General features: G+C 39.4%; 2 protein-coding genes across 3 annotated transcripts in view; one reads left to right on the plus strand and one right to left on the minus strand.

Moving 5' to 3' along the window:
• Nucleotides 1–7,406, plus strand: part of RASGRP1 (RAS guanyl releasing protein 1) — a 44,356-nt gene extending 36,950 nt beyond the window's left edge. The window contains exons 15-17 of the mRNA XM_074585007.1: nt 396–542; nt 2,333–2,706; nt 4,169–7,406. Of these exons, the coding sequence (XP_074441108.1) occupies nt 396–542; nt 2,333–2,706; nt 4,169–4,303 (656 nt within the window). The 3' untranslated portion in view covers nt 4,304–7,406. The remainder of the gene's footprint in view (nt 1–395; nt 543–2,332; nt 2,707–4,168) is intronic.
• Nucleotides 7,407–8,348: 942 nt separating this feature from the next.
• Nucleotides 8,349–25,882, minus strand: FAM98B (family with sequence similarity 98 member B). 2 transcript variants are annotated; one of them, XM_074585009.1, is made up of 8 exons: nt 25,685–25,882; nt 24,681–24,829; nt 23,715–23,849; nt 22,845–23,023; nt 16,594–16,674; nt 16,083–16,199; nt 13,546–13,713; nt 8,349–12,038 (listed from the first exon to the last, which is right to left on the minus strand). In XM_074585009.1, exons 1-8 carry the CDS (start codon nt 25,747–25,749, stop codon nt 11,670–11,672), a joined length of 1,263 nt encoding a protein of 420 aa, XP_074441110.1. In that variant the 5' UTR covers nt 25,750–25,882; the 3' UTR covers nt 8,349–11,669. The 2 variants fall into 2 exon arrangements, with proteins under 2 accessions (XP_074441110.1, XP_074441111.1); XM_074585010.1 differs by lacking the exon at nt 25,685–25,882 and adding an exon at nt 25,415–25,535.
• Between the last annotated feature and the right edge of the window lie 1,172 nt (nt 25,883–27,054).

Consider the following 27,054-nt stretch of genomic DNA (forward strand, 5'->3'; position numbering starts at 1 on the left):
AAACATCACTGAATTCAGAAGGTCTGGGAAAAGACCCTTCTATTCCAATGGGCACAAACACCAATGCTCTGGAAACTGTGCAGCACATTCACAACATGTATTTTGCAGAGTTTTCTTCCTCATGCAGGTATCTGCTTTCTCTGCAGCTCTTACAGTCAAAACGCTGTTGCGACTGAACGTTGCTATTTTGTATTTTCACAATAAAAAGGAGTTTTAGGTGTATATAGCAAAGGGATGTTGCTGGTGTGTTTACCAGATGTATGTTGTTACAGGTAATACATGTAGAGAACACCAAAGAAGCTTTCTTCCTTCCTGGGGAGGCAGCATGGTGTGAGAGCTGATCTTAGATGCTACAATGGAGCCACTGAATCGTGTAAACTTTGTTTTGTTTACAGACTGCGGAATGAACTGTCACAAGCAATGCAAAGACCTGGTAGTGATAGAGTGCAAGAGAAGACCCAAAACTTCAGTGGCAGACAGCAGCCCAACATCTGCTCTTGCTTCAAGCCTCTGCCCAGTAGGAGTCAAAGAGCAATTCCATGGTGAGAAAAGATCACATTAAAAAGATCAAAAGATCTAGATAATCTTTCCTTCGCTCCTTTTTCTTTTAAAGCTAAGTTGTTCAGCAGCATTTTAGGTTTCGTTAGTTAACTGCAGTGTTTCATCAAAATATAAACTAGAACCAGGCGTAAGTGAGCCTGTACCAAGTAACACCGTTCCAGTGCTAGTCTGAATAACTAAGGACTCCCCTTCTGGGGTATCTCTTGTCACACTACACAATATGTGTGGTGCTCAAATTCCACAAAAACTGAGTAAATCTTCTGCCAGACTCTCATGAGAACTAGGTGCCATGAACTGAACAGCTGACAGGTTCCCTTAACTCTCTCACCTTGTGACAAGCAGGTCTTGGCACATTCTAATGTTTATCACTGTTGTCACATTAAGTGACTACTGCACTGTTACAATTCTTAGATTTCAATGTGGAGTTAATCAAGAAAAAACCAAGAAATGATTGTGTTTATTTTTTCCACTTCAGTAGCTGAATCTTAAAACTCCTCTATGTACCTCCATCTTTCATTTAATCAGAAATGAAAAATCTACACATCTCTGTTCTTTTTTCCTTATAGGAAACAAGCCGTATAAACTTTTCATATTGTGTATTACCACGTAGGCCTCCAAAGGAGGAAGCATTGTCCTTGAATAAGACCTCAGACTGCTTTTGGTTTGTTTTTCTTTTGATTTCGCTGTTCAAGTCTCTCCTTACTGACTTTCTTTGAATTTCTGTCCTGCTCTTTGCCTGTATCTGATGTTCTTCAAATCTGCTTCTCGCTACTTTGATATTAATCTTTTGCATTGTATTTAAGATTCATACTGACGGATTTGATCTTAAGCTTCCTATTAGCACTTATGTGGAGCACAGTGCAGACAATTTCTCCTGATAACTGACCATGTGGGTCTCTGTGGTTGCACCTGCAATGGCTGCAGCACTGGTAACAACCACCTCGCGGGATGTCATGCGCTTAGAGAGGCTGAACTGTAGTCTGTTGCCCCATCATCACCCCGTGCACCAGAACGTGGTACCTCTCAATGCTACGTCATGTCAAAGAATGAGAATTCAAGTCTAGGTTGAAGGTGTAAGCCGCATCTGTTCGTATCTTCATTTAATTCTCCAGAGCCTGCAGCAGCTACTGGACGGACTTTGTTCTTTCCCCTCGTGTGTTTGAACATCCAGTCTCATTTTGTTTTCTTCCTAACAACAGAAATTAGTTTATCTGAAACAGGTCTTTTTTAAATCCTTTAATCACATCTTTTGCCCACTGCTTCTAACACTGTGGGGTTTTTTCTTCCCCTCCGTCAGTTTTTACTTTTAACTGCAAAAGTAGAAGTGTTTTAGGATGACCCGTACAAAAGCAGCATAAAATTAAAAATGTCATTATTTCACCTTTATAAAGTGGATGAGATAAGTTGTATCTTACAGCTGCAAGTTGTCACAACATTGAACTAACACCCAGGTTTAATCTTCCAGTCCAACCACCAAGGTCCATGGTCTATATAAAACCTCTTAGCCATCGAGAGGTTTTTCTCTAGCTGACCTTGATGGTACACCTGTTTTCCTCTTCCTGATCCATATTTATGTTACTGAGGCATGGCAAAGAGTTGTTCCAAGAGACAGAACATTGAGAAACTTGCAATGACACCTAATTTAGAGAGCAATAAATGTAAAACTAATAAATGTTGTTTTATTTATGAAAATCATGTTTAATTACTGTGCCTCGTGTTTCTCCTTTCCTGGGATAAGATCTTGACTCAATTTATCATATATATTCTACAGGACAAGAAGAAGGGCCGTTCACATTTCCCAATGGAGAAGTAGTGGAGCACAATGAAGACAGCAAGGACCGAACCATTATGCTCATGGGTTCCTCAGCTCAGAAAATCTCAGTGAGACTGAAACCAGCTGTAGTTCATAAAGGTATACAGACTGATTCTGTACTCCTGGCTGGTGATGTATCTCGTAGGCAGACAGAGAAGAAAGAACACAGGATGCCAGAAAATCCTTATCTCCAGGCAGCTCCACCATCCCCATGTCCAAGCCCAATTCTAGGTCGCAAAAAGGCATATGTTAAATGGGAAAACAAGGACTCCAGCCAGAAAATGAAGGAGGAGCATCACAGCCGTAAACCCTCATACCAGGAGCTTGAGCAGGTACATATGCAATGAAATAAGTTCTGTTCTACACAAGAGTACCGTAAAGTGGTTGGAGGGTGTGGGGGAATGGCTGGGTGGGAAGGTGTCACCTTAGTCCAGTGTCATTAATTGCCAGAACAATCCACGAGTGGCATCGTAAATGCTTAGCCACTTCAACACCAGCAATGCTTCACTTCAAGCATAAATTTTAGTACAAGTACAGGGAATAAATTTTTTAGTACTAGTACTTAGGGAATAAATTTTGAAGCCCTTGTTATGATTACACTGATCCCTGTCAGTCTTAAAAGTGAGAGGCAAGAATGTGAACATAATGCAGTCGCTTAAGACAGGATGTTACTCCATAAGACAAGTAACATAGTCCTGAATTTCTTCCTGCTTTTGGTGGCCTCTGCTCCCCTAAGTGACAGAATATACGGGGCAGGGAGGGTGAGGAGCTCTGCTTTTGTTCAACTGACAGTGAATCCCTGCTTTTTTTTGGTACCTGTAAGTCACCAAGAAATTTTGCTGTGTGAACAGACATGATGCCTCTTGCTAGATTTCACCTGTATCAGTCCCAAGGGTTCTGACAAAGTAGCTATTCATAAGACTGTCACCTCAGATTTGTCCCAAATTCAGGTTTGTAGAAACAACACCTTCCAGACATGTTAAAAGACTATCACAGTATCAACAACACAACTGATGGATGGATCCAGATATGATTATGAGGAACAAAGGCGGACTTATTTTTATACTTATTACTATCACTATTCTGAAATGGACTAACATGGAAACAATCCAACAACAGGAGCACAGACTGATCTTTGAAGGATCAATATAACTTTCAAAGTATGCTTTGCTGTTTATAAAACGAGCTCATCTTTTATGAAAGATGATTGGTTTATTAAGACAGAGATGAAGGCAATTAGGAAGAGTCTTCCAGTACAGACCACTTCTCTTTCAGTCAACAGTACATTCAACATAGACAAGCACGTGAAGTGTGGATGTACTTGTAAGAACTGGTTCTTTAAAATATCCCATTCGTGTGAATCCTCCAATTTATACTTGTCTTTGCCTCCTCAGCAGATCCTGACCTCAGTTACTGAACAACAGCTGATGTTATAAATTAACGTATTAGATTATTGTACATTAATTTCCGCATTAGTAGAGCAGTAAAGTGTGTGTTCTTGTTTCCCCTGTGTTACTGCTGTTGTGAGAGGAGCAGTGGAGGGTGGATAAATGCAGGTTGTGAACCTGACTGTCAGATACCAGCTGCTGGTAAGTTTTGCGAGAATACACAAAGGATACACCAGTGACTATGGAAACATTCAAATAAGTTACTGGTTCTGTTCCATTGACAAGAGTTACACCAACTTACTTTTATGCGGGTCAACATAAACATGCAACCGGACAGTCCTGAAACAAATTCAAAATAAAATACCATTCTCTGGTGGTTTGTGTTTTTTTTTTTTTTTTGGTTTAGGAAAGAAATATTCTAAAGGCAGACAATGAAGGTTTAAAGATCCAACTGGAACAGGCACATAAAACAATTGAATCTCTCACAATCCAGACAAGAAACCACGTAGTCGACAACCTACAACACAGAGACTGCTCCTAGCAGGCGAGAGAGGAAGGCTCCTGTGGAAGAATGTAAGACTGAAGGAGGGGTTGCGATAAAGCTGCTTTACCAACTGACTGGAGACAGACTCTGAAGGATGTTAAACAGAAATACTCAACACATTTCCATATTAAACGCGCACTCCCGAATGCATACATCCATTCCCTTGACTTGTTACGGTAATTTAGCATTACCTGTGCAATGAATATTGTATCTTCTGGGGTTGCTTTTAAAAGGAGTGACACTGTTGCTGAAATTTCTGTTCATGATGAAGACCACGTGGATTCCCCAGGGACTTGGCTGCCGGCAGCACACCTTACTCTACAAGTGTTGTGACGAAGTAGCTATTTGTGAGACTGTGTCACCTCAGATTTGGCCCAAGTTCAGGTTTGTAGAAAAAAACGTTCGATAAAGCTGAGTATTTAAGTAAAACTGTAGAAATATTCCATTAAGAGAAAGTTCCTTCTCGTTGTGGCTGAAACAAACTAAAATCATGAAGTGAACTGTCATCTTTACTTCCAAAGTTTAACAAGAATATTAAAATTAGTAGTTAAGCTAATGATGATATTTGATTCTTAGACTTTGTTAAGATAAACTGACAATTTTTTGAACCCTCTTTCAGAGCTTTAGAAGTCCCGCTGCTCAAACGTTTACCTTTGTTAAGGTAAAATAGACGAGACTAGAGTTTCCATTGAACACTGCTTCCATTTTTGTGTTCCATGCTACAGCTTGTAACACTCAGCCCTACTTATTTGGCTTATGGGATAGCTGGCTGTCCGCAGACGGTAGATATGGGACAAGGCTGATTCTTCTTCTCTCATGTCAAAGAAGTGGACGCCATTGTCGAGCAGGACCTTGAGGGCCATCTTATGAGGGAAACTGTACAGTAACCCCAGTGCAACAGTTACTCTATTCCAGAGCTCCCACCATCTGCTGGTTCTAACCATTTTCTCTCCTAGATTTCACATGCACTTTAGGTAAAGAGTCGAGACGAGCGTGCTCTTATGAGGTGTAAATTTTGTACAGTAAAAGGTGCTAGGGAGGTAACTTAGATTTCTTAAATCTACAAGGTGTACATATTGTTAAGAGACAACAAAACAGTCTTTTAAGTTACTGATAAATCTACTTGTCAGACTAGGCAATTTTAAAATCGCATTTGCATACCAAGCAAATCCACTTACAGTTGTATAAAACTTGCTTGCGTTTATCAAACAGGGATTTGCTGTCACACATTTAAACACCAGAAACTTAAGACTTCTTGAAATATTTATTTACAAAGTCCACTAGTGCTCCTCAAAACTTGTAAGTTAGTTTATGAAGTCTATTACAGACTGAAATTTAGTCAACCTATTACAACAGCATGTGTGCTTTGTGTTCAAAGTGGTATAAATGTATGTTCCATTCACAATTTACAGACATTACCAAGTATATGAATGCTTTATTTATAAAAAAAGTCTATTTGAAACTATTTGCCAATTTAGTGATTCTAAATTCTTGGTTTTGAACTTGGATTGTGCTTGCATCTCCGTGTCTAAGTAAAAACAAATGGAGGGAAATAGTAGTAGTAGATTTTCTGTTACCTTACTGTAAATACATATGGTATGTAAAGAACTGAAATGCATAAGACAAAAACCAGCAGCTGTGAAGATTGTGCAGCTTTTTTTCCTCATACACTAAACCTGAATTATTAACAATTAACATGGAATTGCACTTTGATCAATCAAAATGGCTTTCAGGTCATGTCTGCGAACTTCTTTGCCCATTACCTGTAAGCTGCTTGATTTTTTCCTCTATTCAGGGAACTAGAGCAAGGCCTATTTCTAACAGGCATTTAGCAAATAAAAGTCTGTTTCTGCAACAATTAAAATAAACAAGATAAATGTCGAATATATTTTCACGTATTTCAAAAATAGCTCCAAAGAGCAGCTAAGCCTGGTAAATCTTGTTGTGCAGCTATGATAACTCGGCTCGCTTCTGGTCTAAACTCAGGATTCTAATAGAATTTGTGTGTATACATATACTTAGTCTACTCTGGGGTGTGGAGATCATGAACAAATTCTTATTTAAAAAGAAAAATTCCCTAATGTCAGCAGCTGGCCCAAAGGCTGCTGTGTTACTAAGTTATTGAGTACTAACTTTGAGTACTTAGTACTGAAAATGGAGTTATGACCATAGATTTGTACAGTCCTAAATGCTAACTTAATGTTTCTCTGTGTTGTCGTCTTGTTCCTACAAACGATCGGAACGATTTAAAAGGGACCTGTTTGCAGGAATATCTTACAGAAACAGCGTGTGGCGCTTCATATATGCTGAAAACTTCCTGCTTCAAAGAAGTCAGTTGATACCTGGAGAATCTCAGAGCTCTCCAAGTACCTTCAGGTTCTCTTTTGTTTGCCCAAAGGCCCTTACAGCTGGGCTTGGTTGGTTTGTTTGTTGTGGTGGTAGTTCCTTATGTCCTTTTTCCTGCATGAAATACTAATAGCAGAAACTGACGCTCCTGGGATAGTGCTGAAACTGACCAAGCTACTGAACAAAGACCAGTCGCATCTCTCTTAATCTTCAAGCTGCTTTATGCTAGGGAAAAGAGATACAATTAAAGTACTAAGTGCTGTTAAAAAAAAAGTCATGTTAACGAACACCGATATTGAAATTTATTTTCTCATGGCTAATTTAAATGAAGAGCACTCACCTTTAATCCTCCTTCAGGCTCAGCTGTCTTTTGTGTACATACAGAAAGGAAGAAAAAATAATTTGCCCCCCCCAACTACTGTTTATTTTTAAAGTGTGAATTCTGATCCTTTAAAGATAAAAGTAAATAGACTGAGTAACGTAACAATTAACAGGGCACGGCTACTGTTCATATTCAGATTAAACACAATTGCCTTTAAAGTAGCTTATACGTGTTTCTGGAAATACCTTTTTGTTACAGTAGCAATCTGTTATTTTGTTGTAACTGATCTCTGTGGCAACGTGAAAATTTTTGGTTTTAATGCTGTTTGCAAAGATTGAACAAGTGTACAGATTGTAAAGATTTTATATAAATTGTAAGATTTTTGGTTTAATATTTATAATAGAAAAAGATATTAAAATTGCACTTCATGCCTCCGAGTTTGTTATCTGAAGGAAATCTGAAGAAACTATATTCATCTTCCTTGACTCTGTCACGTGAGACACTTCTGCAGGATTAACCTGGTACCCGAGTTCCCAGTCTATGGGGGACTAGTCCTGTGAGCCTTGCAATGGTGCCTGAGAAAATTTAGGAAGCTAGGTATTTGCAGATTATTCTTTCAGTATTTTAATGGTTGACACAGTACAGACACTGTTTTGCTACTCACTACTCCAAGCATTACAAAGCGCGATTCTTCATTAGCACAATCTCTTGCTTTTGTTAAGAACGCTAACTGACAAGATTTCACAGGATGACAGCTAAATTTAAACTGTAGCGTCTGCACACGCTGGCTATTACACAGGCACCACTGTAGCACCCTAAAAACTTGCTATTCTTGATCTCGTAGTAAACCTCAAAATACCTTATCTGAAATATGTTTTTACATGGGGTAATGAACAGTCATTCAGCTATCTTCAGTCATCTGAGGGAGGCGAGGGAAGAAGACAAGGAGCGCAGACTAACTACGGCAAACACCATTCCTCTTTATATGGGCAGAGCTGCTCTACAGTCTTGCACATACAAAACAAGAGGTGTTTTACTTCATAATTATAGAAATTAAAAAAAGAAAATTTCAGAAGCAATTAGAGGATATTTCCTTAGTTTACATAAAGACAAAAGTAATGATCATATAGACCTATGTAATTTTTTTTTTCTATGGTAAATATTAACTGAGATTCCTTAGTAATCCCAGACAATGTTATAGGGATATATTTGTGACATGCACCATCTGTTGACATTTTCCTATATTGTTATCTACAGTCTTCTCCATTTTGGTCAAAATATATCGCTTATTTTTCATTACCATAAAAAGTAAGTTTCATCACTACTGTAAGTCACCAGCAGGAATTCTTCCTTACAATCACACTACACAAGTGATGCAAGTAACTTCAAATACAGTATTTTATTCCTTAGTGTTTACAGCTGTTAACAAAAGTGTCTCTCTCACATCCTGAGAAAATCCCAACCTATTTTTCAATTTTTGATCCAACAAAACAATATTCAGGTAGATATTCACCAAGTGTGAATAAACACAAAAATGCTCACAAATACATATATGAAAAATCTTCTACTTACTTAAAACAGAGTTTTTGAAAATACTTCTTTTTCCAAGACAAACATACAAAATTTGAGAAGTTTAACTCAATTATTTTCATGGTATTATTGCATCTTTTGATAAATTAAAAGCATACATTCTGATAACAGAGGACTAAAAGATACCTCTACGAAATGTGGTGGTGCTTGCTTTAGTTTTCAACTACTGGCTTCACATTTTGGAATTATTTAAGAAAAACTGAAACAGCCAGATTAAAAACCAAAATCTCCAACTTATTTAAATTTTCATCATCTGTTACATGATCTACATGAAGATAATTGAAATATGATAGTGAAATAATTTAGCTATTGTATGTGGCCATGTAGCTGGTTCACTTGATGGTTTACTTCATTCCGAGCTCTCCTGCCCTGATGAGTGTAAAAGCACCAAGGCACAGCCGCAGTTACAACAGTTCAACTAAACCAGTGCAACTTCGCGTCTTAAGACCAATGAAATCTTTATGCATAGCTAAAGCCATTTGATTTTCCTAGCATATCTCCTTGGTGAAGCTAACTAACTGCTTGACTGCTGTTCAGAAATTACTTGTAGCAAAAAATAACATTGGGATGAGCAAACAGAATTTTCTATTAAGGCTTTGGTTGCTAAAAAGTGTTCTCTCTATTCCTTTGTTGACTGACGCTTCACCTCCAAGGCCAGCGGTCTCATTTGGTACGTCATCAATTTTATGAGCTATTCCAGAGCATGAGGTGAAAACCAAGCTCAAAAGCAAGAACACCAGTACTACGTTCCATGAGGGTCTCTCCATAATGACTGCAGAGGCTGACAACAGCTTAGGCCAGAAAGGAGTGGAGAAAATAGTCGGCAGAAGAACTATATTGCTAACGGTTGGGTGAAGTTAAACCATTAGTTCAAGAGTTCACATCCAAGCAAGGAAAACTCCTGCCCTTTTTTATTAGGCAGCTGCTGGGACCCTGAAGTATAGGTAAGGCCATATCTGTCACAACACAAGTAGCATTCGCAAGCAGAGGATGATCAGAGAGGAAATTACTGGAGAGAAACTTCCAAAGTTTATCTGGATTAAAATTTCAAATGAAAAGGTTGGTGATTGCTAATTAATAAAATCTGACACAGGCTTCTGAATGACACAATAATTTGATTTTGAACAGAGCTTTACATTCACGCATAAAGCTGCCTATTAAACAGGACACAATGCATGTGTTCCTGAAGATAAAATAACATCTTTAAAGCATACCAAATACGGACACCAATAGGAAGTTTGTGCAGAAAAGAACTCGTAACTGTGGAACATAAAACCAAAATCAAATCCTACAGTTCAACCTGCAGTTAAGCCTACGGCTACATACTCAAAGTGCTGCATGGTTTCTGTGCTATGCAATCAACAGACACCCCCAGGTTTATCAGATGCCTTCCCGAATCTGTAGTAACCTGACCCTGATAAATACTCTATTGAGTATATATTTGGGCATCATCTCCCTGTTCCACCTCTGTACGTGTAAGTGGCCTCACAGCAGGGGAGGAGATCTAAAACATGCCGGACAACAGAAACTGTCTTCTTTAACTGACAGCCCTAAATTTACAGAATTACACAGAATCACAGAATGGTTTGGGTTGTAAGGGACCTTAAAGATCATCTAGTTCCAAGCCCCCTGCCCTGGGCAGGGACATCTCCCACTAGACCAGGCTGCTCAAAGCCCCATCCAGCCTGGCCTTGAACACTTCCAGGGATGGGGCATCCACAACCTCCCTGGGCAACCTGTTCCAGTGCCTCACCACCCCCACAGTAAAGAATTTCGTCCTGATACCCAATTTAAATCTCCCCTCTTTCAGTTTGAGGCCGTTACCCCGTGTCCTGTCATTACAATCCCTGATAAACAGTCCCTGCCCATCCTTCCTGTAGGCCCCCTTTAGGTACTGGAAGGCTGCTATAAGGTCTCCCCAGAGCCTTCTCTTCTCCAGGCTGAACAACCCCATTTAATTCTTGTCTACGTGTATTTACAGCAACAACTGTAGGAAAGCTAAGTCCTTCTAGAGTAACGCTGTCTGTGAAGAAGGCACCAACATACCATATCAAGACAGAGTTTCTTTTAAGTTATCAGACCAATTGGTTGGCAGAGTAAGAGAGAGAGAAGTAACTGAGGAAAGACAACTGCTGTGTGAGATGTCTTATGAGCTGGGCAGTTGGTGATTCCCAAACAGAGAGCAGGTGGGGGAGAAAAAAACCAAACAAACCAGAAACAGTATGTTCTTTCTCGAGAAGATCAGCTTATTCAACCTATATGTCTCAAGGCTCATTCAGAAGGAATATATAAATGAGCTCTTTCCAGACATGATGGCTGCAGAAGTTTCCTGCCCAATCTGATCTTAAAATATTTCTATGAAACACCAATAAAAGGGAGAACAGGTAAAATGAAAATAGATACTATCAAAACTCACCATGATTCTGAGTTTACGGTACACACTCTGACCATAAAATAGTCTCTGGTATACTTATGAACATACAAACCAACCTGATTTTATTAGTTTCTGTAAAATATTAATTCAGAATGTTACTTTTATGTGAAGTTCTGGAAGAGTAAGAAACTTAATTGAATAATTTTGACCAAAGCCTTAAGGATCTTCACATTTGACATTAAAATTCGTTTACACGTCCCACATGAAAACCAGATGAAGAGAAAAAGCCTGAAAGCAGCATTCTAGAGTCTTTTAAAAGTGCTTCCATATGGTTCTCAGGCCTATTTCGTTTTTTCTACACAGCATTTTGGAGCAGGAGAGTGGACATGCAACAAGCAATAATTAGAGAGGCCTGAACATTAAATAATATTTGTTGTTTGTTTAGAAAGGGTTTTATTCAGTTTTCTGAGGCTTATTTTAAATAAAGTGACATATTAAAGAACACCATATGAGCAGTACGAAAAACAAGGACTTCAGTCATCACATTTTAGTATAAAAGTTTTGTTCAGTTAACTAAAGGAATTCAATGACAACATCAGTTGGTCTAATGCAATGATTCATATGATCATACTTAAGTCTAACCTAAACCAAATTTAACATACATAAATTCCTGATACCAGTAAACACCACCACTATATTTTGCCAGTTACTCTGTTAATATTTACAGTATTTTAGTATCTTCGGTATCCTCCCCCTCCTCTTCCACCATATGGATCACCATAACCTCCCCTGCCACCATAACCTCCCCTGCCACCCTGGAAGCCACCTCCACCCTGGAAGCCACCTCCACCCTGGAAGCCACCTCCACCTCTTCCACCACCTCTGAAACCCCCACCTCCAAAACCACCACCTCCAAAACCACCACCTCCTCCTCCTCCTCTACCCCCTCCACCCCCCCAGTTGCCCCTTCCACCACCACCACCTCCCCAGCCACCTCTTCCACCACCTTCTTGTCTTTTTTGCCAAGGAGGCATTTCGGGAGGAGGTGGTTCTATCTCTGTTGGTCTGCCTCCACGGTCAGGTACTCTCCCCATCAGAACCTATATGGAAAAATAGGTCATTGTTAGTTTTTTAAAATAGTAATAATAACTTGAAGGGACGCAGGGTTCTTCTATGGACAAAGGCATGCTGTCTGCTCTTCACAGGCAATATTGTTCCCTCAGTCTGGAGCTTGACAGCAGAATTCCTATTTCCTGTCCTAGTTACTTGCCACAACACAACAGAACTCCAAAACTGGTCCCATTTTCCCCCTGTAAAACTGAAATAACTGCAGCTAGCTAGCTTATATATTATTTTTGTGAAATCCTTATGAAGAAAACTACACGCATGTGAAGTATTCGTATCACAATAAGCAATATGCGTATTTCATATATAATATACATGAATATATAAATACATATTCATATAGAAAAGACTCCTTATGATGCGGCTCTTCTATTTAAATTTCAAAGTTCAACTTCCAACCCAATCATCTGGCAAAACCCATAAACTGGCAAACTGATGTGCAACTCCGAAAGAATGCCAGTTTGCCTTAGATTAGAAACTACTGACACTCGGTAATGTCCAGTCAATGGAATGGACAAAATACACAACTCTGCAGTAACACTTTAAAGAAAAAAAAAAAAAAGGGATCTTGACTTTGGTAGGTATTACCCAGTGTAGAGAGAGACTGTACTGGACAAAGTTACACAAAACATTAAGTTGAATACCAAAGAGGTATTCAAGTAGGTCGTCGTCTTCTTGTTTTTATATTTCCTAAACTCTCTGTGTGATGAATGTTAACATACTCTGGTCAGTCCCCGGCACTCCAATTAACGTCCTCTCAAGAAAAAACCAAAACTTTCTCTGACATTCTACAATAACTAAGAAATTTCAGAATCTTCACGATCAAAATGTATTAAAAGGTATCTAAATGAAGCACAAAACTGTAGAAAAATCTGTAAATAAAGGATTAATAAAAACAGGCTTAGTCACCATTTGAATGGTGAAACTAATGTTATTGCTCATAAGCTTCAGCTTTTATCATACACAAGAAAGCAGTACAATGTTGATTTATTAGTGTAGCCAAACCAAGTGATTTTACTTTGCAGCAAAAGGACACTTCCACAGAAACTTTTGTGATTTATAATACACTGATAAACTAAAGACGCTGGTTTATGAACTGAACAACATAATCCTGGCAACAGGTAGCCCAGGAACTGATACCAGAAAGACTTGCACGTACTCTTAACTCGAGGTGTGCGGTTCCACTGAACTCAAGATGTCACTTAAACACACAGGCACGCGCACGTACACATACACCCACCACCACTGTTCCTTCTCATCTAGACTACTGCTTCATCCTGTTGCATCACTGACTGTCTAATAAGATAAAAAAGAAGTCGTTGCAATGTTTACCAGAATGCTGCAAACCTTCCTTCTTAAAGCACCAAGTATCTTGCAAAAAGAAATGAAAGTATTAAGCAAAGAGTACAATTCCAGAATTACTTTTGGCAGGTCTGTAAACTCCCACGTCTTTTTACCACAACCCAGAAAGAAAAAGTATACCTTGTTGATTGCACAGACTGTATTTTCTCGTGTTGATCCACTACTTGTTCTTATGATCTTCGATAAATCTTCTCGAGCAGCAAGAAGGTGAGCTAAGGTAATAGTTGACTTCGGAGATAATGCATAGCGCTTGGGCTGATAGATTCGTGCTATGTCATCTGTTTTTACCTAAACGATAAAAATCAAACACAACTTACTTGCTAGGCGTAAAACAGAAACACACTTACCGTAAACCATGTATTGGCCTCAGTAAGTTTCAATTTGAATGCAGCGTGTAATGTCTGAAAATCTAGGTTATCTTAGAAAACGTAGTGCCAGTTGTTACAAATTCTATTCATACTGATGGAGCCATTGTACAAAAAATGCTACTGATTAAGTTTAATTGATGCTGAAGCATAGCACCAGTACAAAAGAAACTCTCCTATCCACTGGCACCAAACAGATCCTTTGATGTTTTCCAACATATCTGAAGACTAAAATTTAAGAGTCCACTCTCAAGAGCTTTACATAGAAGTGATCTGTTAAATATGGCTATACGTGATGAAAACAGAGCAGCTTCAAAGTAAGGCCAAATTGTGGAAAAAAATTTAAAGCATACCAATGCCGCAAAACACTTGTGCAAGCCATGAAAAAGTGAGACTGAGAAGGGGAGAAAATAAGATTTTTTCCAAACACACTTTGATGTTTCATTTGTTTAACAAAAAAGAAAAATAAATGCACTTCCTGGGAAAATTTAGAATGATCTTCAGAGCAGGAAAAAAAAAAAAAAAATTCAATCTTGGATGGACGAGACAACAGGTGCCGTTGCTTTACATGACTGTTTTGCTAGGCAATTAGTCGATGACTGAAAAAGTTAGAAAAAAAAAAATCCCCCACAAAAAATGCCACACCATCAAAAGCAGAGAAAGGTATCAATACCTATTTAATGGTGGGAAAAAGAGGCAAGCTAACAAATAAATTAAAAATGGACAACAATTTGCCTCTTGGCTTAAAAAATAAAAATAAATCTGAATTAGATCAATGCCAAAACATTTTCAATCCCCAAAACCTTCTTGGAGAAGTTATAAACAAATATTTCTACAAGAGAAATAAGGAAAAAGATTCAAAATCATAAATAATTTTGAATTGCTACGTAGCCTAGTTATTTCTGTAACTGCATACTATTTCACATCAACAGTCTTTAAAAGACATGAAAATGAATCATCTTACTACTTTATCATCACTAAAAAAATTTTAAAACTATTGTTCTATTCTGAAAATGTATTAATTTTTTTCCATGTTGTTTGAATGGAATAATATCAGGTGACTTAAAATTTAATCTCTTTAAGTAAGTCATCAGTTGACATCAACTACATTTTAGAAGTATACTTTAAATTTGAAAATATACAGTTGTATATATAGCTATAAGGAAGTTATACATGTAGGGAGATCTCCTGGCTTCTGTGAGCTAAATACCCTCCTTTTCATTTCTGGCAGCATAAAAGCATTCACAACCCCTGCAGAAATTAAATAGCGAGCCGCTCCAAAGGAGCACAGCAGCATCTAGACTCATGACTTCCAGTGATACTTAGCAAGCTTCATGAAACTGATTCTGTCTGCGTATGTCACAAATTGTGACACCAGAAAGACTTGTAACAATCCACACTTTCAGTAAGCTTTCAAAGTTTTACGACTTATCCATCACAAGCTTTCTACACAAACCTTTGAAAGGGAAGGTGATCTTGCGGCTCAACAGCAATAACATCTGCCTCCAGCTTCCCGCATGTACACTTACCAAATTACAAATGTTTTGTGTGTATGGGAGATAACCCTACTCTCTTGGACAGAAACAATACGTATTTGTATTTCAGAAATATCAGACTGGTTAAATCATGATTATTTTTTAATATACACAGTGCTAGGAAATAGCACAAATAAAATGATCACAATTAAAATTATACCAGGAGAGAAAATCCAGAGGAGTGGTTTGGAATTTATAGCCACCTGAAAGATTACAAGTAATCGTGTGCTTTTCTTGTACCAGCTGCTATTCAAATAACCTGTTCAACTGATCATCTGTTTACTCAGTAGCTTTGAATCCAAGATAGGTCGCAGTCACTGTGATCTGACTGTCTTTATGGACAGTCACTCTTTGCACCCAATCTACCTATGTTAAGGCCCAGCACTTGTCTTCCTCTTTCATCTGCATGAGAAACGCTGAGGTTCCCTCCTAGTTTGCTTGATTGGAGGGGGGTGGATACAGGAAAGAAAAAAGGGGAGATGTAAACTTATTAAAGTGAGAAACCCCATCAGAGGATGCTAGAATTTATATTTGTGAAGCTATAAACAGTCACAAAGGATGAACTGTGCCTTCTGGTCAAATCCTTCCCCTTCCTCAATATCTAGGAATTGGATGTTACAATCCGAGATGAGAAACTGGTTGAAAAGAACACAACAGTAAGAGAAGTGTATCTACGTGTTATGCATATTCAGTAGGAAGACCTGGGGAATTGTAGCAGACTCCCACCTACAGGAAGCAAAAATTACAGCAAGCTTACCTTTGCTCTATCAGACCAGCCAAACGACTGTACTGTCACATCTAGCCTCTTCATTAACATACGACGGCGACATTCATACTCACTGCGAAGAGCATCATTGATTTTTTCCAATCTTTCCTGCAGTGTTACAACCAAAAATCCAAACATTCAAATCTATTAACTTGCAGAAGTCAATTCACAGTTAACCCCATTCAGCAACTAAGATGTCTATCCCCAGGTGACCACTACAAACTACAACAAATTAGGGGTACATCTGTATAGTGTTACAATAGTATGTATATACAAAATATTTTGAAAGTTAGTAAGTGCATGAATCAACACAAAGTCTGTTTTATAACATTAATTCTGGAAGTAACTGATCAGTATTGTTAATATTTAACAATTGAATTTTAGCATTAATATTTAGCAATAGAACAGTGACTGTAAAATGGACAAAGTTAGATGAAGCCGTATGCATTAATTTTGACCATCCTGTTAAATACAGAAAAGAAATGGAGAGACTTTTTTTTACCACTTGGTCAGAATTCAGAGGTTTTGTTAGCAGCGATTTCCCCACATGGTTATTTTGAACTTTTGAGAGAACGTCCTTTATCTGAAACAAAACACATACTTCTTCTCAGAACACAAATGATATTTACATTTATTTCAGCACAATTTGCTGCAATCACAATTTGCTACTCGTAGGATCAAACATAACGCACTTGTTGTAGCAGACTCATAAAACCAAACACGCATCTTCTAGCTTATCATCCATTACAAAAAGAACTCCATCCATTACAAATATTTTATGGCACACCACTTTTCCTCCCAATTATAATAGAACAATATCTATATGGCAAATTTGTCAAGTGCATATAGGCAGTAGACTACTTAAATTACTCATTTTACTTAGTAGTAAGTAATTACAAGAAAACTCATTACAAGAAACCTCTACCTCCTCTTCTTGAAGGAACTTCCTTTGGCACAGCTCTTTTAAAACCATTATCATCAACGCCCACAACACTCGTACATAACTTTCCAGCCAACTGACTTTTCAGCTGGAGCAGACTGCGTGCATATTATTGTTCCTGCAAGTTTTGTACAAAGTCTGATGGGGAGAAGAACTACACCTTCATTTGCTTTTGTAAATAATTACGGGGAACCAAGTCAAACAAGACTAAAACTATAGTTAATTTTCTTTTACATGTCGCAAGGAAGGATTAAGGTAGTGCATGATCTACAGTAAAACCTGTAGCTGAGGACAGCCATTAGACACATTTGCAAGGATCATAAGACTTCATGTAGACACGCAGGCATTTACATTAAATTTATCATAAAGGTATGGTTCAAAGCCCACTCTTCCAGCATTATCTTAGTCCATCTTGTCAGAATCTGATCTCAAATTCTGTGTGAAAACCAAGGTGTATATTTTGTTCTTTTTACATCACCTTTGGGAAGCACTGTGGCAAGTTAAAAACACAATACCCCCCAGAAAAAGTCTGAAGTAAAAATTATTGTGCAGTGAGCAAATTATGGGAAAAGTGTTTTGACTCAGCAGAAGAGACAGCCTAGTAGTATCTGAAAAGCGGCCATCTAATTACTGTAATATTCCCTGCTATAATACTCCATCCGTATCAAAAAAGAGGTTATAATAAGGGGTGAAGTCCAGTTCCACCCTGGACTTCCTAAACTCCTGTTTTTCTACTAATTCTTGCTTCTTTGCAACCTTTCTTTCCTTTACAAAAAGCCCTCCAGGGTTGTCTGATTTGTCTGTCTTCCAAATGTAGCCAACTTGTTTTGGTTTTAGTGAAGCATGTATAGGATGCCTCTCATCATCTGCTTCAAAATTCAAAGTTACCTAAGTACAAACTATGCTTGAATTTAAACAAATGTCTGAAGAATCAAAAACTAAACTTAACAATCAACAATATAATAAAATCAGCATGACAGCAAGGGATGAAGAAATCAGTAATTATTATAGAAGAAGGAATAAAGAGCAGATGAATTAAAGATTGTATTAGGCAACAGGTGTCTATCCATATACCATTAAGGTTGGAAATACAACCTCAAAGGTTCTAATGAGCTGAAAGAAGAGAGTCTATCAAAATGAGATTGTCTGCTGTAAAAAAACAGCACGACAAAAACAAAACAATTCCTCAATGTAATTTATAGCTACAGAGTGAAAGAAAATCTGGAAACCAGTGATGCTGAATGCTATCTAGAGATTAGAACTATTGTAAGTTTGCAGCTGCAAGGGCAGCTAAGAGGTAAATACAACACTGGGCTCCACATACAAAAGCCACGACAAGCTGATCGCAATTAAAAGACCTAACCCAGCACTGTGTACTCCTGATTTCCATAAACTGAAGAATGAAAGGAAGTTTAGAGAGAACAGTCAAGGAAGAGGATCAGTGAAAACCAGAACTAGAAGAAACAAGGGCAACTAAATGAAACCGCCTCCAAATTTCTGCAACCTTTTCATTCCAAGTTAAAGAGAATACCTGCTTAATTTCATCCAGTGACAGGTTTATTAATCAAATAACATTTAAGGAGGAATCTTTTCACTGGTGAACTGGTCTACACTCATGTTTGTGACACATTGTAAAGTCACGCCCGATTACTGAATCTCCACTATACTCCCTGACACCCATCAGCGGGACTCTGAGGGCATAACCTGCACCCACACTGCTGAAATAAACTGAGCTGTCTTACAGTTGCAGAATACATCGTCCACTCCTGACTAACGACAGCGCTATGAGCACAACAGCTTTGACGTACACCTCTCTGTGAGAGGACAGGAATGTAGCTGATGTGAGAATCCACTCTATAACCCCCATTCCTAAACACAACAGTTGCCTAGATTAAGAAGGATTAGCAGGAGTTTAAAAAAAACATCACCACAACCCAGAAAGAAGTCTCTATGTGTAAGTGGGAACAATACCAAAAGCAGTGCCCAGATAAAAGAGCAGTGAAAACATACTCATAGAGATGTAAAACAAATTGTTAACAGCAAAATCATCCTAAAGTTCTCATACACTCAGCTGTAAAAAGCACACCAATTAACTAAAAGCTAGGTGGAGACAAATGTATTTGACTATTTGACATACTGTGTAATCAATGACCTTGATAACGTTAAATATTCATGGGATTGCTTTGGAAGTTCACACACTCTAAAAATAGTTCAAAACCAAATCAGTTATTGGATTTGTGACAAAAACAGTGACTTCAAAATCTGCCATTTAAAAATAGACAGTTATTCCATTGTTACCAAATAAAGCAGATCTTCATGTACTGAACATGACATTTCTCATCTGTTTTGTAAGTCTATACTCCTTTAAAAAAATTTTAGCCCACACTTCACTAGCACATTCCATATATTTATTAATTATCTTTACCCTTTGTCAAAATATAGCAGTAATTTTTATGTTTAACACCATTTGCACAGATAAACATCGTACATGCAAGCACTTCCAGGGTTTCTAAGATTTTGAAAAAAACCTGACCTGGAGAGAGGTGTCATTTTATTAGTTTAAGTTTATTATTACATTAGTTTTAGTTTATTAACTATCAACACCTTAAGGAAGAAATGTTGTCTTAATTAGTCATAAGGTGTACTTCACAACTGCAGAAAAATCACTCTAAAGACATTTTTGCTTGACCTTTATGTCTGGTGAAGAGGACAGCTCTTTGGTCTTGTTCCCTGCAACTACATTGATATTTAATGTACAGGCACCATTATGCCTGCAAAATTATTAAAAACTAACACTTAAGAGTAACACACTAACTTAAATATGAATAAATTCTAGGAAGTATTCCCAAATATTTTTAAAGATATTCTTCTCATATTTCACTTTAATGTTATTTTAGCTTAGTTTTAATTTCTTCGGTAACCCTTTACAGTTTCTTTTCATTCGCTACTCTTAGGGGACTACTTTTCACATATTAGAAAACAAATAATGTAGGCAAAAAAATTATAAATTTTTTGAATAATATTGTATTAAGAAGTCTTTCAAATAAATGGTATTAGAATTTCACTTTGTTATTGGTGTGAAATTCATACTATCTTCACTGGAAAAAAGCCAGACGTGAGCATGAGTTACAAAGTAGAACACTGGCATAAACTTTTCTGAATCTTTGACCAATGTTTTTTTAGAATTTATGGGGGTTTTGGTAAATTTCAGAATGCCTCCCTGAGTTACTCTTTGTAAATATACTTTACAAGGGAACAGTATCTTAAAAAAACAATTAAAAAATTACTATTAGTTTTTCAGTGCTATAAAATAAAATAAAATATATTTAGTGGTAGGAGGCTATAACACTGTCAATTCATCTCTCATGTTTTCTTATGTATGTTGGCAACTACTACCTCAGTTTATTACAGGAGATGTAAATTTAAAAGGTACTTCCTGTGATTGCGTATTCAAAGTTTGAGCTATTGTAAAACTCGTAATCTAAATGAAGAAAGCAATCCTGATTTTATACTAGTCTTTCAAATAAACTGACAAATTATTAAAAACAATCAATGTTCTAACATTCCATACCAAAATACAATGTGTGATCTGTCCCTTTGGTAGACTGCTGCTGCACAGCCAAACTATTCTCAGAACTATTCCCACAGCTACTGACAATGCTGAAGATGCTAGACAAAGAGTAGACATGTTGGAACGCTGCAGATAAATTTGTAAATTCAGGAAAAATACTAGATTAGTATGTAAGTTTCTATTGCAAATGATACAGTATAATGCTAAAAACCAACAGTGCAATTTTACACAGAACCTAATTAAATCAGAAGCAACAAAATATTCGGAAAAAGAAATTGATCAATTCAAATGAATTCTGTGAGAATATAAAAAAAAAGGTAACAAATGGCACTCTGAAAAAAGTTTTTACAAAGCCAATTAATTCCAATTGGTGGCATCACTGTTCTAACACAGCTACATCTACAAATATAGGTGTCTAACTCTGTACTGTCTCAAAATAACTCTGAACCTGTCCTATATTAAAGTAAGGGATGAAGGACAACAGAACATATAATAGAAATTCTACAAAATCTCCTTAGAGGTAGGAAAAAATTCCTGTGTTTGTAAGGGATGAAACACGCAGAGCACAAATTACACTATTAGTTTGGAGTCTCAGAAGATGAGCAAACTAATTTTGCCACCTTTCTACGCTCTGGAGTGAGTACAAGTGGTATAACCACTGTGGAATTGACAGTTCTGAAAACCATTCCAAAAAAGCCTAGGCAGTATTATCAAAAAAAAAAAAAAAAAAAGATAACACGCTTTAAAGATTTTGCTCATTTTAGTTCTTATGAAAGTGTAACAGTTTACATAAACTGTAACAGTAACACCCTACACAACAATTCAAGCCTGAGATCCTATCTGAAAGGAAATCTCGGACTTTGCAAAAGATGGCAGATACCAGGAGTCTAATAATTCAAAGAAAACTTTCTGGAACTGGCACACCAGGCCTGGTCTTGCTGTCCTACAATTGCACCAGTAGAGTCCTACCCCTTTAACGTGGGATGAAACTAAATCTGTACCCTAGAAGCGAAGTGAGCAGCCCATGGCTGCAACCTACAAACCCCCGTGGATGGAAACACAGCTAACACCCACAGAGGGAGATCAACAGCACGTTTCAATCAATTAGTTACAAGCTGGAGTTCTGACATTTTAATCCTCAATAAACAGTACTAGAATTGTTTCTTCATCCTTTCAAGACTACTTAATGGAATGACTGGATATAAGGATTTTATTAAAACTAAATAGATCAAGCATAGTTAATAGTGCGGAAGTAGTCATTTTCCCGGATGCTGCTTTTTATAAATGAATCTATTAAAGGTTTTTTCTTGTCACGTACAGATGTAAGAAAACCACGCAAGTAACAGGCCCTCCACCCAAAACCTCTGAATGTTCAGCTGCCCACCAGCCGATGAGAAGAGGAGGAGAAGGAAGAAAAGGAAAAAAAAAAAAAAAAAAAGCATAATCATGTAAAATTATTAAATTCAAAGACTCAGCAGGAGAGGAAGATTCATCCCATGTATCTCCTATAATTCTTAAAGGGAATCGGTCTCCCACTCTCTCCCCAAATACTAGGGAGAAATAAAGATCAAAACTTTTAGCTGCCTAACAGAGACGATAAAATTCCACCCCAAGAGCCTATTTACATTCTGCAGTGAGGAAGTCAGATTAAGGGTCACATCAGTGAAACAAGTTAGAAACTGATGATGGGACACAACTGAAAGAACTATCCTGTTGAATAAGGTTAAAGTTGGATTATTCACTGGCTATTGGTAATTCAGGCATTTTCATCCTCTTCTGCAACTAAGGAAATGGCACTAACAAATCAATACTTGCAATTAAGAAATTCACAAACTAAAAAGCAAAAATTTGAGTTTTGGCTATTAAATTTAAATACATCCCAGAAATGACTACAGGTACACAAATGCACAATCAGTTATTATCCAAAGTCTTCTGCTTGCTGCAGAATGCAAGCCATTTGAATGGGTAACCGAAAAACTTTCTTCTACTCACACCGTAACTTTGCCTGGCAGAGTATGCCTCATCAGGTACATCGCATCCTCAGGGAAATGCTGAAATACTTCATCTCATAACTAAAACAGTTTAACTTAAACACTAAGCTGGCTTTCAGAATAAAAATTTCTTTGCGCTTGTCAGATAGGGCTTTTATGGATGAGACTGTTGGGCTCTTAACTGTAAGATGAATGCTTACAGAGATAATGCTTATAGTTTAACAATACAGAGAACGCATAAAAGCCCATACCTTTTGTTCCGCATTGGTTAACAAGAGAGGAATATCAGAAGACGAGGAGTTTGGCAGGCCCAGAGCATCGCAAATAGCTTGCACTTCCTGATAAACTTCATTGTGCTTTTCCAAATGACAGCCTTTAATTTTCTTGCTGTGCAAAATCTTTAAAGCCTGAAGTTCTGTACTTAGAAATACTAAAGAGAAAAGTGTCATAATGGCAGATTTAGAGACACGTGAATATTTCTGCATCCACTTTCTCATATACAAATACAACATATACATTTACAATAAGACCGTGATAAAAGGGAGACTCTTTCTCAATTCTGTCCTGGACAGGTCAGTATCAGTTTCCCATTCTTTACCTGAACTAACTCTCACCTGACTTCCCACCTTCAGTCTACATATCGTATTTAACTGCTTAACCCACATCTGCCACCAGACCTCTAGTTCCTTGGCTAGTTTCATATTATCACACTGGTTCCTGCTGCTACTTCTTTGTCCAAGTCCAGCTTAAACCTAGACTCAATCCTGCTTTCAGCACCTTCAAATCACATAGCATTTTCTTTTAAGTTGCCCAGAAACCTGTGAAACACAGGAAGCAAGGTCTCAGTTTCAGCTGAGCTGAAACTGGATCAAGAGAGGGATCAGGAGGCCTCAGCAGGTTGAGCCATACTTCACAAAGAAATTTTAGTTTCTACTAAAATAGTTTTCTAGTAGTTTTCTACTTTCCACTTCTGGACAAGTGAGCCAATGCATGCTCAGCTACATTGTAACAATTGTACACATACACTTAAATAAAGAAGTATTTAATGTAAATGGTACAATAACGATAGAGCATTCATGTAAAATACTGTATTATAAATGGGAAAAATGGTTAAAACTTACAGAGGAGTTTAAGACAATCTTCTTTCTCTCTTAATCTGTCCTTGATGTCTCCAGATATAAGTGATGAATATGGACAAGCCATTTCTCTCAGAAAGCCACTAATCTCAAGCTGGAAGCTCTCTATGTCTTTATCACCTATGGGAATAAATAAATGCAAAGCTAATGGCTTTTTACAGAAACATCAAACTGTAATCTAATTTTCTTAATGTATACATTTAAATTGCAGGTTTCAATAGCCCAGACAAAGATTTACCACCTACCACCCTAGTAAAATTTTCCCTCTTCTTACAAGCAGACAAGCCTTTAATAGCTACAGCAATATTGTACTCATGCTCTGAACGAGAAAGTGATGCTACAGCAGTCTTTGAAGACTTGAATGCAAATGAACATCACTAGGAAGCGAACATCTTATGTCACAAAACAACATATCATTGTAATTAATTTTCTGATGAACAAGTTACAGGAGTCATGAGCCCATTATTTTCAATGGTTGGTTTTGGTTTTTCTACTTTTTTATGAAAACATAAGCAATATAAAAATCTCACCCAAGTTCCAGCACTCAATAGGAAGAATCAGGTAGCATTAATGGGAATCTTATGTATCTACACGCTGTGCTGAATGCAACACTACACTGGACCAACTAGCTGAAAATACCAGGCACTGGACTTTAAGCCATCAAAATACGACTGCATGCAAGAACCACTCAAAGGATGTATGAATATACTTTTTATATTTACGTAGAGCTAAAAAATAACCCCAAAGGACCTTTTTTTTCCTTTTGAAAGAATCTTCACAGGACAAGACCTTAATCTAAGAGCCACATACATGCAAATATCAGCCTCAGCTTGGCTACCTTTCAGCCATCTTCTAAACTTCAACACTGTAATTTCACGATTAGCTGAACAACATGATTCTAAACCCAGTGAACAAATACTAAATTGCTTTAACAAATTAACATTCATATACCATCTGCTGAAGTGATGCTTTCTTCCATATTACAAAGTGACTTTATTTGGGAACCTAACCAAACGCAAAGCTCAAAAAATTCTGGTGAAGACAACCCATTTTCTGCCGCTTTGTTCAGGGCTTCCTCCTCCAACAGGGGACCCGTGTACCTGCACAGAGAGATAAACATTAGCAACAGGACTCAAGTTTAGCATAAAATATACACATTTTTGATCATTTTACCATAAGCTGGTTAGTAACTACACCGAAAGAAATTACTATAAGCCGGTTAGTAACTATGCTGAAAGAAATTAATCTTTGTTTTGTCAAGGAATGATTCAGACTTAAACACACCAAAAAAATGAGTGGTAATTTCTAAACAAGACGGTTTGTCAGAAAATAGAGGGCGGGCACTTTCACATATCACATGTGTGCGTGAATAGAGTTTCACGTCTCAATACACACCAAACAGACAAGAATTCAAGTATTAATCCAAGCATTTAGTCAAACAAATTTCCTCCCATCATTAACAACTCACTGCCCTAGAGTCCTGGCGACAGGATAACTGAAAATTAAACTAAATTTTACACCGTTGCTGCTCTGGGCAGCCCAGCCGGTGCCAGACCCGGAGGCCCCGCGCTGGGGCTGCCCCGCCAGCCCCCCCCTTACGGCCAAACGCCACCTCTTTTCAACTCCCTGCACCCCAAGAAACGCCCAGGCAGCCGCGCTTCCTTCGCCTTCCCCCCCATTACGACCGGGGCATGCCCAAGGCCGCCGCCGTGACCCCGCTCCCCGGCCGAGGCAAGAGGCCCAGCCCCGGCCGCCGCCGCAGCCCTCCCCCGGCGCCCGCCGGAACGCGGGGCCCGTCCCTCCGCCGCCCCCCTGGCGCCGCGCTCCGCTCCCCTCCGCTCCCCGCCTCCGGCCCGGCCTCCCGCCCGCGGGGAAGGAGCCCCGCTGCCCGCACGGCCGGGCTCCCCTCGGCCCCTCGCCCCGCGAAGGGGGCGCGGCTGCTGCTCCCCGAATACCCCAAGGCCTCCAGCGCGTCCAAGATGTCGCACTCCATCTTCGGCCCGGGCGCCAGCTCCCTCATGCCGGCAACCCGGCTCCCCGCCGCCGCCGCGCTGTGCCCTCCTCAAACCGGCCCTCCGCAACCTGCGCCCGCCGCTGCGTTCCGCCGCCGCAGGGCCCGGGCACGGCGCGGGGGAGCGGGCTGCCCCCGCCCCCTCGCCCGGCGGCTGCTCCGAGGGGCTGCGGGGCCGCCCGGTGCCACCCAGCCCCACACGGCTGGAGATGGCTCTACAGAGGGACCTGGACAGGCTGGATCGATGGGCCGAGGCCAATGGTATGAGGTTCAACAAGGCCAAGTGCCGGGTCCTGCACTGGGGTCACAACAACCCCATGCAGCGCTACAGGCTTGGGGCAGAGTGGCTGGAGAGCTGCCCAGTGGAAAAGGACCTGGGGGTGTTGGTCAACAGCCAGCTGAATATGAGCCAGCAGCGTGCCCAGGTGGGCAAGAAGGCCAACAGCTCCCTGGCTTGTGTGAGAAATAGTGTGGCCAGCAGGACTAGGGAAGTGATCATCCCCTTGTACTGGGCACTGGTGAGGCCCCACCTCGAGTACTGTGTCCAGTTTTGGGCCCCTCGCTGCAAGAAAGACATTGAGGTGCTGGAGCGGGTCCAGAGAAGGGCAACAAAGCTGGTGAGGGGTCTGGAGAGCAAGTCTTACGAGGAGCGGCTGAGGGAGCTGGGATTGTTCAGCCTGGAGAAAAGGAGGCTGAGGGGAGACCTTATCGCTCTCTACAACTACCTGAAAGGAGGCTGTAGCGAGCTGGGGATCGGTCTCTTCTCTCAAGTAACAGGCGTTAGGACAAGAGGAAACAGCCTCAAGTTGTGCCAGGGGAGGTTTAGGGTGAGTATTAGGAAAGATTTCTTCACAGTGTTATCAAGCATTGAAACAGGCTGCCCAGGGAAGTGGTTGAATCGCCATCCCTGGAGGTATTTAAAGGACGGGTACACATGGTGCTTAGCAACATGGTTTAGTGGTGGTTTTGGCAGCGTTAGGTTAATGGTTGAACTCAGTTATCTGAAAGGTCCCTTCCAACCTACAGGATTCTGTGATGCTGTGACCTTCTGTATAGGCTGGCCCTTGCTGTCCTCCCTTACTGATGAGCGTCCAAGCTCTCTCACCCTTGTCTTCTGGCCCTATGGCTGTCCCTGCTGCCCTGCTCCAGATTTGGCCCCAAACCACTGCCCACCGCAGCCAGCTCACCCATTGCCTCCATCAGGTACCAGCCACCTGGAGAAGTACAGGACCCGGAGGGACCATGGCCACCCTTTAGGCCTCCAGACGCGGCTTGTGCCGGGGGAGCCAGCCCTGCTACCCACAGACCCTCACA

The sequence above is a fragment of the Larus michahellis genome, chromosome 4 (assembly GCF_964199755.1).
Source record: "Larus michahellis chromosome 4, bLarMic1.1, whole genome shotgun sequence".
Lineage (NCBI taxonomy): Eukaryota > Metazoa > Chordata > Aves > Charadriiformes > Laridae > Larus > Larus michahellis.

Bases quoted from the DNA above. Each gene is read 5' to 3' on its own strand.
- FAM98B (XM_074585009.1), bottom strand. From the start codon at position 25,749: ATGAGGGAGCTGGCGCCCGGGCCGAAGATGGAGTGCGACATCTTGGAC. The intron at 24,830-25,684 runs GTATTCGGGGAG...CTCTCTGTGCAG, and splicing joins GACGCGCTGGAGGCCTTGGG to GTACACGGGTCCCCTGTTGG. The intron at 23,850-24,680 runs GTATATGAATGT...TTATTCCCATAG, and splicing joins AAGCATCACTTCAGCAGATG to GTGATAAAGACATAGAGAGC.